A 12,817-nucleotide genomic window follows, 5' to 3' on the forward strand; every position below is an offset into this window, starting at 1 on the left:
CCATTTGGTTTTTCACCTACTTCGTAGCAAATCATCACAACTTTGTAAGGTTTGGCGGTTAGGCATTGGAGTATCCGGTTGGCTGTGAGGGAAGGTAGAGGCCATCACCTACCCCTCCTATTTCAAGGGTATTCCGTTAAAGGAATCCGGGGGGCGTGCCCCATCCAAAGCCTAGGGCCATGGCACAACCCATATCGTTGACCCTGGTGGAGCTCCTAGTTGATGTGCATCAACAGGGCTCCCCCCTACTGGTGGTTAACCCTTCTGAGACTTCCTGCATGGTGGGCAGGAGTCAGATATACTTGGTATAATAATAATAATAATAATAATAATAATAATAATAATAATAATAATAATAATTTATTTATACCCCGCCCATCTGGCTGGGTCTCCCCAGCCAGATGGGCGGCTTCCAACAAAATATTAAAATATAATAACCTATTAAACATTAAAAGCTTCCCTAAACAGGGATGCCTTCAGATGTCTTCTAAAAGTCTGGTAGTTGTTTTTCTCTTTGACATCTGGTGGGAGGGCGTTCCACAGGGTGGGTGCCACTACTGTGAAGGCCCTCTGCCTGGTTCCCTGTAACTTGGCTTCTTGCAGTGAGGTGACCACCAGAAGACCCTCGGCGCTGGACCTCAGTTTCCAGGCAGAATGATGGGGGTGGAGACTGGACGAAGGTATACTGGACCAAAGCCATTTAGGGCTTTAAGGTCAACAGAACTGGTTTGGTTCCAATGCCTAAGCCAATACCACTCACATTCTGTAACCAATAAAGTTGTGGCCTTTTTTTAGCCCATTAACCTAAAATACTGGTGCCAAGTGTCTTTATTCCAACAAAGGGGGAGGGTTCAGGGCCTTGCCACGCAAGCCAGGATTCACAGTGAAACCGAATGCTGCAGGAGTCTATCTCCCCACTGTCTTAGTAAGCATGTAAGCTCAGGACTTTGCTCAAGCTTGTTTCAGCTCACTCACACAGGGCTGAACTGTGGTTGAGAATTAGGTGCAAACTGGAACAGTGAGTTCTCTAGCCAAATACAAACTTGGAACTGAGTTTCCCTCATTCATCTCCAACACGCTCTCCAGTGATTTCCCCCAGCTTCACAATTGGACATTATGGAAATGAATTTATTTATTGATATAGTGCGTTTGTGTGGCGACCCAATAACATGCATTCTCTGGGCGGCTCCCCAAAATTAAAGAAATAAAATATAACATTGAAAATGCAACAGAAAGCCATAAAAGCAGCATTAAAATGGTTCTTTCTGGCAGATCTACAGCAAAATAGAAAATGTACAATTGCGAATCCCAGATCTATAAAAAACACAAGTTGTTATAAAAAGTGAATAAAAAGGTCTTCATAAGGATGAAGCGCTTCCTGTTTCGCTTCTTATGCCGTATGTGAACATTCTTAGTTCATTATGTTTCTTTCTAGGTATGTCTTCTGGCTAATAGGCACTAAATTGAGCTCTCATGTGTGTTCAAGCTCCTTCAGTCTTTCAGAAATATTTGCCTCATGGGCGACTGTTCATTACCGAAGCTGCTCCATTTGACCGTTTTCCTTGTGACAGGGAGTGAAGGAGGAATATTTTCTTAGGGAGATAGTTCTAATAATGTATGTTAAATAAATATGACTGTGGAGAGAGTAAATGGTATTCTCTTTTTTTATTCTCTCCCCCTCCTCATTATTTCCTTGACTAATTACGGCTCTAATGGAGTGTAGGCCCATAGTGATAATGGGGCATATTTAGAGGAGTTCTATAGGAAATGTAATTTTCAGCAATTCTCTCCCTCCCCCTAGATATCTTGAAAGGCAAACGCCTCTTTGTGTCAAACAGAAATTATGACATGGTACTTTGAGAAAATGATAGTGGTACTTGTTCATATCAGGGTTCATATCTGGTGAGGGGAATGCGACTCTGCAAGCCACCAGGCAAGGGCTTTTCCCACCTGCCTTGCCCAACCCTCCAGCCTCTGGGAGCTGTTACCAGAGGAATATTTGGAGGAGAAATGGGACTCTGTGCTGACCAGGCAAGGACTTGTTCCTTTCTTGCCCCACCTTGCCCTACCGTCGCTGAGTGATGTTGCCTTATTCTTTCTGATAAGTCTGTAAAATTACATGTCTGTTTGAAGAGGACTGGTTCAACAAACAAAAACAAAGGGGTTTTTTTTTGCGGAAGGGGATTTTGGGGTCGCCCCCAAGTCACTCATTAATGGAGTTTTAGTGTTCCTTGTCCCTTACTGGATAGGAAATTGTTTAACACAGCTAGCAGCCCAGTGAATCCTTACTGATTTGAACTCCAAGCCAATTTGCCAGAGAGCAAAAGGATTTAGCCAGTAGTGTGACTAGATAAATCTGCTTCTCTTTTTTGAACAGTGGAGTGCTTTTCATGTTTCTTCCCTTTTCTTTTTCTCTTTTCAGTATTGCTGGAAGTGATGCAAATCCGCTTTGGCCATGTGTAGTCATAGTTGTCATAATTCATGTGCGTTACTTTCCCCAGCAAGACATGTCCGCTGTAGAAACCTCTTCCTTAAACCATAAGAAAAGTGTTTGTAACTAGGAAAGTTGTGGATGTGTGGTAGAGCTACCATGGTGATCGCATTACTGCTAAGTTTTGTTTTCCAACCACAATTGATTTTCAGCACATTGTGCCGTAATTTAAAAACAACAACACAGAAACCTGAAATCCTTGTGTTACAATCTCTTACAGGCAGTGCTGGAACACCTGTTATTTTCAATGAGAATGGAGATGCACCTGGGCGCTATGATATCTTTCAATATCAGCTAACCAACAGAACCGCAGAATACAAAATCATTGGACACTGGACAAACCAGCTTCATCTAAGTGTAAGTCGCTGCAAATTGTTATTTTCAATTGTACAGTTTAGCTCATTTGGCTACTCTTACTTAAGAGGAGCAAAATAAAACAGAACGCTCCTTGCGCTGTTTTCTCAGAGCTTCCAAACAACGTGTTTCTCAAACTTAAAGCCATACCTGTTAAAGAATACTAAAAGGGTCGATATCAAAAGAGAAGGCACAGGTGTTGCTTCATACTGTTTGTGATTAATATAAAATAAACATCCAGTTGTTTTGGACAATAGTGTCATCACTAACATATCAGAGATCTCTTCTGCAAAAGCCCCTCTAGTCCAGCATGTTGTTTCACAGTGGCCAACTAGATGCCTGTGAGAAACCCATAAGCGGAACCTGAGTGCAGCAGCATTCTCCTTATCTGTGATTCCCCAAAACTATTATTCAGAGACCTACTGCCTCCAAGAGCATGTTGGGGGCAGGGACTGTTTAATGCTATACTGGAATACAAAACAAGGTGCTGGATAACTCCTCACTTTTGTAAAAATTGTTGACTTTTTCGTAATTCTTATGAGCGTTTGATTAATGCTTTATTATTTCATGTCTTCTTTTTAAAACAAAATTTATTCAGAAATAAGAAAAATAAATAAAACGTTTCTTTAAATGCTGTTCCACCATTGCATGATGTATCAATATTCAATTAATACGTGTTGGTTAATTAGGTAAGATCAAATGTTCAGGTACATCTGATCAAGGTGGATTAGTCAGGACTGTGGTTTTGAAACTGTGTTCCAGAGAATGATGGGGTTACCAGAAAGACTGTCCAAATTATTCAGTGTTGTGCTGGATATTACATTGTCCACCTTTGCATGCAGTAATGGCAAACAAGCTTTCCTGAAAGACAGCTTCCCTACCAATATCAGAAATTGGTAGTGGGTGTGTTAACATCTCTTACACATGGGCCAGTGGTGGAGCCCAACAAACCTGTCCACTACTCGAATAGAGTTGAATGGTAGCCTAGTGTCCAGTAACAGAGAATTCTTTTATCTCGTGTGATAAAAAACATAAAGTTTAAAAGACAGACTTGGTTTGATAAGGAATGTCAGAATAGCAAAAAATGCCTAGTTAGGGAACTTAGAAAATTGAAGTTAAAACAGGATAAGCACAAAGCACAATCTTGCTCTACAAGCTGAGGTAGCCCAATTATGATACAATTATAAATTATTACCTAAAAGCAAGAAACAAATATACTATGAACAACAATGGAAAGCATTGGGAGATGCAGCACTTCAAAAGGACTCACGGAGATTTTGGCATCTGGTTGCCCAAGGTACAAATGGGCTGGGCTACTTGTTAGAAGCATCTGCCCAAGGAAAGGATTGGGTGACATATTTTACAGGAATATATGACCCCTATCCTGACTCACCCCCACAAGTTTACTGTACAGTGGTGCCTCGCAAGATGAAATTAATCCGTTCCGCGAGTCTCTTCGTCTTGCGGTTTTTTCGTCTTGCGAAGCATGGCTATTAGCGGCTTAGCGGCTATTAGCGGTTTAGCGGCTTAGCGGCTATTAACGGCTTAGCGGCTTTAAGAAAAAGGAAACAAACTCGCAAGAACTCGCAAGACGTTTCGTCTTGAGAAGCAAGCCCATAGGGAAATTCGTCTTGCGGAACGACTCAAAAAACGGAAAACTCTTTCGTCTTGCGAGGCATTCGTCTTGCGAGGCATTCGTCTTGCGAGGTACCACTGTACTCAGTTATTAGAACTGCCAGAATGACCAGACGTCACGCCCAATCAGATTAAGAGGCTAATCGCAAGACAACTAGCTAATAAAGCTCCAGGAGAAGACATGATTCCAGTGGAGATCTATAAGATAAGACCTGATTTCTGGTCACCCATTTTTGCAAAATTGTTTTCATACATTAACAGCTCAGGTCGCATACCTGAAGGGTGGAAGCTGAGTTGAATGGAATGTTTCTCTAGAACAACCCTTCAGATATTGTAGACCCACAACTCCCATCATCACTGACCATTGGTTGTGCTGGCTGTGGATGAAGGCATTTATAATCCATTAACATATGAAGGGCACTGTGCTGGCTACCCTAAGGTATAATATCACCCCAAATCCTCCCCATTATGGAAAAGTTCTGCAGCAGGTGTTCAGGGGTCCTTTGACAGAGCAAATGAAATGGGAAGGTGTTGTCGTTTGATAAATGCTGGACTGGGAGCTACAGAGAGTGTGGGCTTTGATCCCAGAAGACAGACCCGTGCAAATATATATTTTTAGTGAAATGCCATAGTTATGGTCTAAAACCAAAGCTGGATTTTGAGTTGGCTATTTTCCCCCTCCCCCATTTTTTTTTTAAAAAAATACTATATAAGTATCAAATAAAGGGGTGCAAACCTTTAAATGTTTCATTTATCACTATGTATTTCCTGACAGACCAAACAGGCATTGTATAGCTTTGGTTCGTAGTGTAACAGGCCCATGATAAACAATAACAAAAAGAACAGTGTAAGTATTTACAAATGATTGTTCCTCTGAGACTACTTTGCAGTAATTATCAGTGTGCTACCAACAGTAATGCATATAATAGCTTCCCGTTTCCAGCCGCTACAGTGATAAAACACCTTTACCATATCTGCTCTTTTCTTTCTATTGCTCCCTGGCAAAAGGCCATCTAGCTCTTTCTTGGGTGCAAAGACAAAGCTGTGGTCTTTGGCTCAGAAGCTGGAATCGGTTCCTCTGCTTTTCTGTGGTCTTGAGTCCGCCCATAAACTATAAATCTCTGCTGAAAAGAAAACAGGAAGAGGAACACAAAAGAAGCAAGAAATCTTTAATATAAAATATGTTTTTTTAAAAAGAAAGGAAGAAGAAGCGAGGGACAGTTTTGGGATGCAGTTCCAGTCTGGAAACTTTGTAGTTAACAGGAACAAATCCTTTGTTTCCAGGCATTTCGCCCCCTGATAAATTCTAGGTTCTGTGTACGGCTACCATTCAGTGCTACTATCCCATGGATGCATTTTAAATTACTGTTTTCAGGTTTATTTGGATGTAATCATCCCTCCCCCAAAAGATTTACTGAATCAGCTCTGCTGTATTTCCAGTTGTATAGTTGCTTTTCTGCTTATACTCTGTTTAGATGTGATGTGCAGACATGGTGCTCTCTTAATTAAAAAATGTCCGGGTTTATGGGATATTACTGAAATATATGCCTCTGTCTGCTTTTCCCTCCATACCTTCTTCTCAATTTGTGTATGAGTTATCAATTGCTACAATTTCTGATGATATGATTACTTAGAGGTGTGTGGGGTTTTTTTTTAAAGGAATGACACATACCCAATACCAATATGGAACATGCATTCCATATTATGTGAACCAGTTGACTTAATGGTAGTCTATTGACTTTTATCCTATGACTTTGGGGAGTGGTGGTTAATCTGTGGCCTCTAGATTCTGTTGACTCCAACTCCCATCAGCCCAAGCTAGCATGGCCGATGGTCAGGGGTGATGGGAGTTGTAGTCCAACAACGTCTTCAGGTCCTCAAGAACTTCTAGAGGGCTACCAGTTCCCCATCCCTGTCTTTGAGGAATTAAGCTAATAACACACATACCTCTGGAAATCCAATCAAGTCTTAAGATGTGAGCTTTGGACATTGCCTTTTTATTATACTTGCACTTATTTCTGTGGTTCATTAAGCTTCATTAAGGTTATTACTCTGCTACAATTTGTGTGTTGTAGATAATTAGGAGATTCACTTTGCTCAGCTCCGAATCGGGGGCATTGCTCAGATTGCGCCTCAACCATTAAGCTCCACTGAGTGGCGTTTGACAAGTCATGGCCATCGTAAAGTTGTAATGATAAAATCAAATAATGCTGTGCAGGCTCCCCAAGCTCCTTAGAATAGAGGTGGAGAACTCCCGGCCCCCACATGCTAGATTACTGCTCCCATCATCCCTGACCACATCTGACTGGGGCTGATGGGAGTTGGAGTTCCACCAACATCTGGAGAGCCATAGGTTCTCCACCTCTGGAACAAAGAGGGGTTTCCTGTGATAAGGAACCAGTTCACTTTGTTTCTGTTGTTTTTTTCTGTTACTTGGCAATTGAAATACAATCTGATGTAGGCTCAGCCACAAATAAGTACCTTGTTCAGTAGGGGCTAACTTTCAAAAAGTGTGCTTAATATTGCAGTCCTTAATTGGTTATCCCTTCAGTGTCTCAGCTGTCCAGTAATCTTCCCAAACAATGGCCCACTCTGGACAACCCCCGAAGAAGCAGATTGCTAACAGCAGTCTGGGGTCAAGAGCATGGGTAGGCGAACTAAGGCCCGGGGGCCGGATCCGGCCCAATCGCCTTCTAAATCTGGCCCTCGGACGGTCCAGGAATCAACGTGTTTTTACATGAGTAGAATGTGTCCTTTTATTTAAAATGCATCTCTGGGTTATTTGAGGGGCATAGGAATTCATTCATTTCCCCCCCTTCAAAATATAGTCCGGCCCCCCACAAAGTCTGAGGGATAGTGGACCGGCCCCCTGCTGAAAATGTTTGCTGACCCCTGGCCAAGAGCAATTGCTCCTTCTAGTAAAATACTCAGGGACTGGATGTTTTCAGAAGTGGGGATAGCATTGGCCACTGGCATTGCAACCTTATACATGTCTACTCAGAATAGAGATAGATGAATCGGTCAGTTTTTTGTTTTTTCTCGCTTTATCATTTTTCCAATCTCCACAATTCCATACTTGTTCATGGTTTGTTTGTTTTTAAGTCTTCATCCTCTCCCCCATCCCTAGAGTGCAATTCTACATACGTGTCATTAATTAAATGGGGCTACCTTTGAAGGTGACCCGGAAACTAAAACTAATCCAGAACGTGGCAGCTAGACTGGTGACTGGGAGCGGCCGCCGAGACCATATAACACCGGTCTTGAAATACCTACATTGGCTCCCAGTACGTTTCCGAGCACAATTCAAAGTGTTGGTGCTGACCTTTAAAGCCCTAAACGGCCTCGGTCCAGTATATCTGAAGGAGCGTCTCCATCCCCATCATTCTACCTGGACACTGAGGTCCAGCACCGAGGGCCTTCTGGCGGTTCCCTCACTGCGAGAAGCCAAGTTACAGGGAACCAGGCAGAGGGCCTTCTCAGTAGTGGTGCCCTCCCTGTGGAATGCCCTCCCACTGGATGTCAAAGAGAACAACAACTACCAGACTTTTAGAAGACACCTGAAGGCAGCCCTGTTTGGGGAAGCTTTTAATGTTTGATGTATTACAGTATTTTAATATTTTTTGGAAGCTGCCCAGAGTGGCCGGGGAAGCCCAGCCAGATGGGCGGGGTACAAATAATAAATTATTATTATTATTATTATTATTATTATTATTATTATTATTATTATTATTCAATATTGTCTTCCCTGACTGAGAGCAACTCTCCAGAGATTCAGGCAGGGCACTCTCCCAGCACTGCCTAGAGATGTTGGGGATTGAACCTGATAGCTTCTGCATGCAAAGCAGATGCTCTATCACTGATCTACGGTCCTTCCCTTAATATGATCACCCCAATGATGATTGAAAAAATGCTCAATGACCATGAATGTTTACTGGTGTTTGGAAAAGAAAATCAGAAAAGCCTATTTACTGGCTGACTGGCTTCATGCATGGAGCTAGGCTAGGCTGGCAGAACTCTTGAAAAGGATCGTTTTTACATGTGTGTGTGTGTGAGAGAGAGAGAGAGAGAGAGAGAGGGAGAGAGAGCGTAACATTTTGTTTTAGATCTCACTTGCAGAAAAGTCTATTCCAAATATAACTGAGTAGCTAGATAAGACAACTTCAGCTATCATTCTTGCAAAGCAGCGGATTTCTACGTACCTTACAGTCAGGCAAATACACATTTAATGAGCCAATTTACTTAAACCGAGTGCATTTGTTTATTGCACATGGTATTTATTGTGAAATTTATCACATGATGGGCATTTCAGCTGTATATATATATAAAATGCACCGGGGCCAGTTGAATCTTATTGATTGCCAGTGCTATTAGGAGCCTGATCCACAACCTGTTTAAACCAAAGTGCCTTGGATGCCAGCCAAACTTTAGGACCAGTGATCCCAATGGATGTAAATTGCCTTCTTTTAACAAGGTAGTGGATCAAACTGTATGTGGCCACAAAGGGTATAAATCGCCTTGTTTTAACAAGGTTGAACTTATAGATCAACTGTATATTGCTGTTTAATAGGTTCACGGATTATAACTTACAATGCACAGAAAACTAGGGTAGTATGGGGGCTTACCGCTCAGTCCTAACCATGTCTACTCAGACATAAATCCTATTGAATTCAATGGTGCTTACTGCAGGTAAGTGGAGTTACGACTGCAGACTTAGGTGCTAGGACTGCAATCCTGTACCCACCATTGAACTCGAACGGTGCTTACTTCTGAGTAGATGTGTGTGGGCCTGCACCGTGCAGAAATTCCTCAGTGCAAGCTTTGCACTGTGCCCATTAGGTGGCTCAAGGCAAGCCACTCTCCCTCAACCTCATCCTGTCCAGCTGTAAAATGGATTAATACTGACCTTCCTTACTAAGGATTACAGCAAGATAATGTGTGTGAAGTGCATGGAACTCTAACACACACACTCTCTGTCTCTCTCTCTCATCTTTTCTGATAGAGATATAGGTCACACTGGCCCTGTTCGTTAGCCTCTTTGAAGCAGATTATGAGCAGGACCTAGCTTGACTTGCACTTCCTCATGAGGAATCAAACATAGATAGTAGTAGTAGTAGTAGTAATAGTAGTAGTAGTAGTAATTTATTATTTATACCCCGCCCATCTGGCTGGGTTTCCCCAGCCATTTTGGGCGGCTCCCAACAGAATATTAAGAACATGATATAACATCAAAAAACTTCCCTAAACAGGGCGGCCTGCAGATGTGTTCTAAAAGTCAGGTAGTTGTTTGTTTCCTTGACATCTGGTGGGAGGGCGCCACTACCAAGAAGGCCCTCTTCCTGGTTCCCTGTAACTTCACTTCTCGCAGGGAGGGAACCGCCAGAAGGCCCTTGGAGCTGGACCTCAGTGTCTGGGCTGAACAATGGGGGTGGAGACGCTCTTTCAGGTATACAGGTCTGAGGGTGGCCCCTTCAAATATTTTATTGGGGTGGTGAAGACCCCTTGGCCCCCAAGCAGTGGCGGAGCTTCATGCTCCGGCACCGGGGGATGGAGAACAGGTGGGGCTGGGGCTGGCGGATGTCCTGGGGGCAGGGCACGCTGCCTGTAGGGGCGGGGCGCCCAGCGTGAGCGGGGGGGAAGCAGCGATGGCACTCCACCAGGATCGCGCTGCCAGGGGCGGTGTGCTCCCCCCGCACTCCTCTTCCTCTGTCAGTGCCCCCAAAAGTTGGCTCCTTTGGTGAGCAGGGATGTCTTTGTAGCTAGGAGTAGCAAGAACCTCTAGAGGAATAGCAGGAATAACAACTAAAAACACTCTTTCCAAGTGGCTCTGTTGTTGTTAGAGCCTTTGTGGCAGGGATGTGGAACCCGTGGCCCTCCATATATTATTAATAATAATAATAATAATAATAATAATAATAATAATAATAATAATATCTTTATTGTCATTGCCCCCTTCGGGGACAACGAAATTACTTGACTGCTCCATAAAAACACTAATTAAACAATACAGTATAATACAGCAAGGGAGATTAGATGACTTTCAAAGTCCAGGCTTCCCATTCAGGGCCGAGATCGCTCTGGAGAAGAAGCTGTTCTTAAGACGGCTCGTTCTTGTCTTCATCGTCCTGTATCTCCGTCCCGACGGCAAGAGCTCGAAGAGACAGTGACCAGGATGCGATGGATCTTTTACTATGTCCAGTGCCTTCCTATGGCACCTTGTGGCATAAATCTGCTCTAAGGTGGAGAGTGGGCAGCCAACAATGCTCTCTGCTGCCTTAACAACCCTGCACAACCCCATCCTGTCCTGGGTAGTACAGCTTCCATACCACACAAATAAGCCATAAGTGAGCACGCTCTCAATGACACAGTGATAGAAGGCAAGCAGCAGTTTCTGCGGAAGATGGTTTTCCTTAGTATTCTCAAAAAGTACAGTCTCTGCTGCGCCTTCTTCACAAGTCCCCTTGTGTTGACACTCCAGGACAGATCCTCTTGTAATTCAATGCCCAAACATCTGAACATTGTTACCCTCTCCACACAGACCCCATCAATCCACAGTGGCTGGACATTGCTCTTCTGTCTCCTGAAGTCCACCACAAGCTCCTTTGTCTTCCTTGTATTTATGAGCAAGTTGTTAGCTCTGCACCACTCTGTCAGCCGCTCCACCTCATCTCTATAGTCCGTTTCACCCTCCCTTTCAGGGATGAGCCCAATCACAGTTGTGTCATTTTTAATTAATAGGGTGTTAATTAAAGATGTTCCGTTTCACCCTCCCTTTCAGGGATGAGCCCAATCACAGTTGTGTCATCTTTAGTCAATAGGGTGTTAATAGGTTGGACGCTTCCTAATTTGTAGTGAATTTGAGATGTTACAATCTTAGAAGAACTACTATAAAGTATTGATAATATACTATCTCGAAGGGTGGCTGCAAAAAGTACCAGTGTATTTCTGTTTGCTTGCATGGTACATCTCATCTGGGGTCCTACAGGAATCAGTCTTGTTGCCCATGCTAGTACATGCACACCTTCAAAAATACATCATAATAAAACATTTAAAAACTTCCCTATTCAGGGCTGCCTTCAGACGTCTTTTAAAGGTTGTGTACAGTGGTACCTCAGGTGAAGTACTTAATTCGTTCCGGAGGTCCGTTCTTAACCTGAAACTGTTCTTAACCTGAAGCACTACTTTAGCTAACGGGGCCTCCCGCTGCTGCCGCGCAGCCGGAGCCCGATTTCAGTTCTCATCCTGAAGCAAAGTTCTTAACCTGAAGCACTATTTCTGGGTTAGCGGAGTCTGTAACCTGAAGCGTATTTAACCTGAAGTGTATGTAACCCGAGGTACCACTGTACTTACAACTTTTATACTTACTTATCTGCTTTATACTTACGTATCTGCTTGGCTCAGAGGTTACGTGACTCCATACCCTCCAACATTTCTCAAATGAAAATAGGGCTGTCCTGAGGAAAAGCGGAACATTCTGGGGTCAAATCAGAAACTGGGACAGCTTCTGTAAATATGGAACTGTCCCTGGAGAATAGGAACAGTCGGAGGGTCTACAGAGACAATGAAGGTTGTGCCTGGAGGTGGTAGTGGAATGGATGTGGACCAATGAATTGAGTATGAATTTAGATAAGATGCAGGTTCTCTGAATAGGTGGTTGACACTTCCAAGATCTAATGAAACAGCCTGTTTTGAATAGGGTTGCAGTCCCCTTGAAGGAGCGCATTCATAGTTTAGGGATGCTCCTCCTGAAAACATTGTTTCATTGGATGCACTGCTGATCTCAGTGACAAGGAGTGCCTATACCTAGGTTTCTAAGCCCTGGTTATTCAGTACCATCAGAACATTAATAGTTCCTGGCTTGGCTTGGCACTGGATATTTAGATTTCTTCTACTTCAGAGTTTGATTCTACAGACAACTGCTCCAGTTCCTCAGGCTCTCTTTCACCACTTGTCCTCCTGCTGGTGTGATTCTGACTTCCCCTTTGGGCAGAAAATGCTGACTCGAGCCTGATAAAGACATTGTCAAGTCCCCAAAGCTGTCTCTGTCAGCAGACTTCACTGACTTCAGGGTTCCCTCCAGCTATGATATTGCTTTCTGCCTTTAGTCCTCAGTAATGTAAATGCTTTCCTCAAGGCACACTAACCTTTCAGATTCTCTCTGGAGCAAACAGCTTCTAGGAAGAGACTTTTTTATATACTTTATTTAATGAGCGCTGCACAGGGTTGTAGTGGGCCTTTTGCCTCCCACTAAATGAGCCATGTTTAAAACAACAGTTGATGGAAAGCAGAATTTTGAAAGGGCAAGAGAGCAAAATCATGTCAATTTCTAGGTATCAGTCT

At 43.2% G+C, this 12,817-nt stretch overlaps 1 protein-coding gene across 4 annotated transcripts in view; it reads left to right on the forward strand.

Moving 5' to 3' along the window:
- GRM8 (glutamate metabotropic receptor 8) overlaps window positions 1-12,817 on the forward strand; it is a 564,746-nt gene that overhangs the window by 467,885 nt on the left and 84,044 nt on the right. For all 4 annotated transcript variants that reach the window (XM_083463429.1, XM_083463427.1, XM_083463428.1 and 1 more), the window contains exon 8: window positions 2,712-2,848. In XM_083463429.1, the coding sequence (XP_083319555.1) occupies window positions 2,712-2,848 (137 nt within the window). The remainder of the gene's footprint in view (window positions 1-2,711; window positions 2,849-12,817) is intronic.

This window comes from Podarcis liolepis (assembly GCF_965112155.1).
Source record: "Podarcis liolepis genome assembly, chromosome: 10".
Classification (NCBI taxonomy): Eukaryota; Metazoa; Chordata; class Lepidosauria; order Squamata; family Lacertidae; genus Podarcis; species Podarcis liolepis.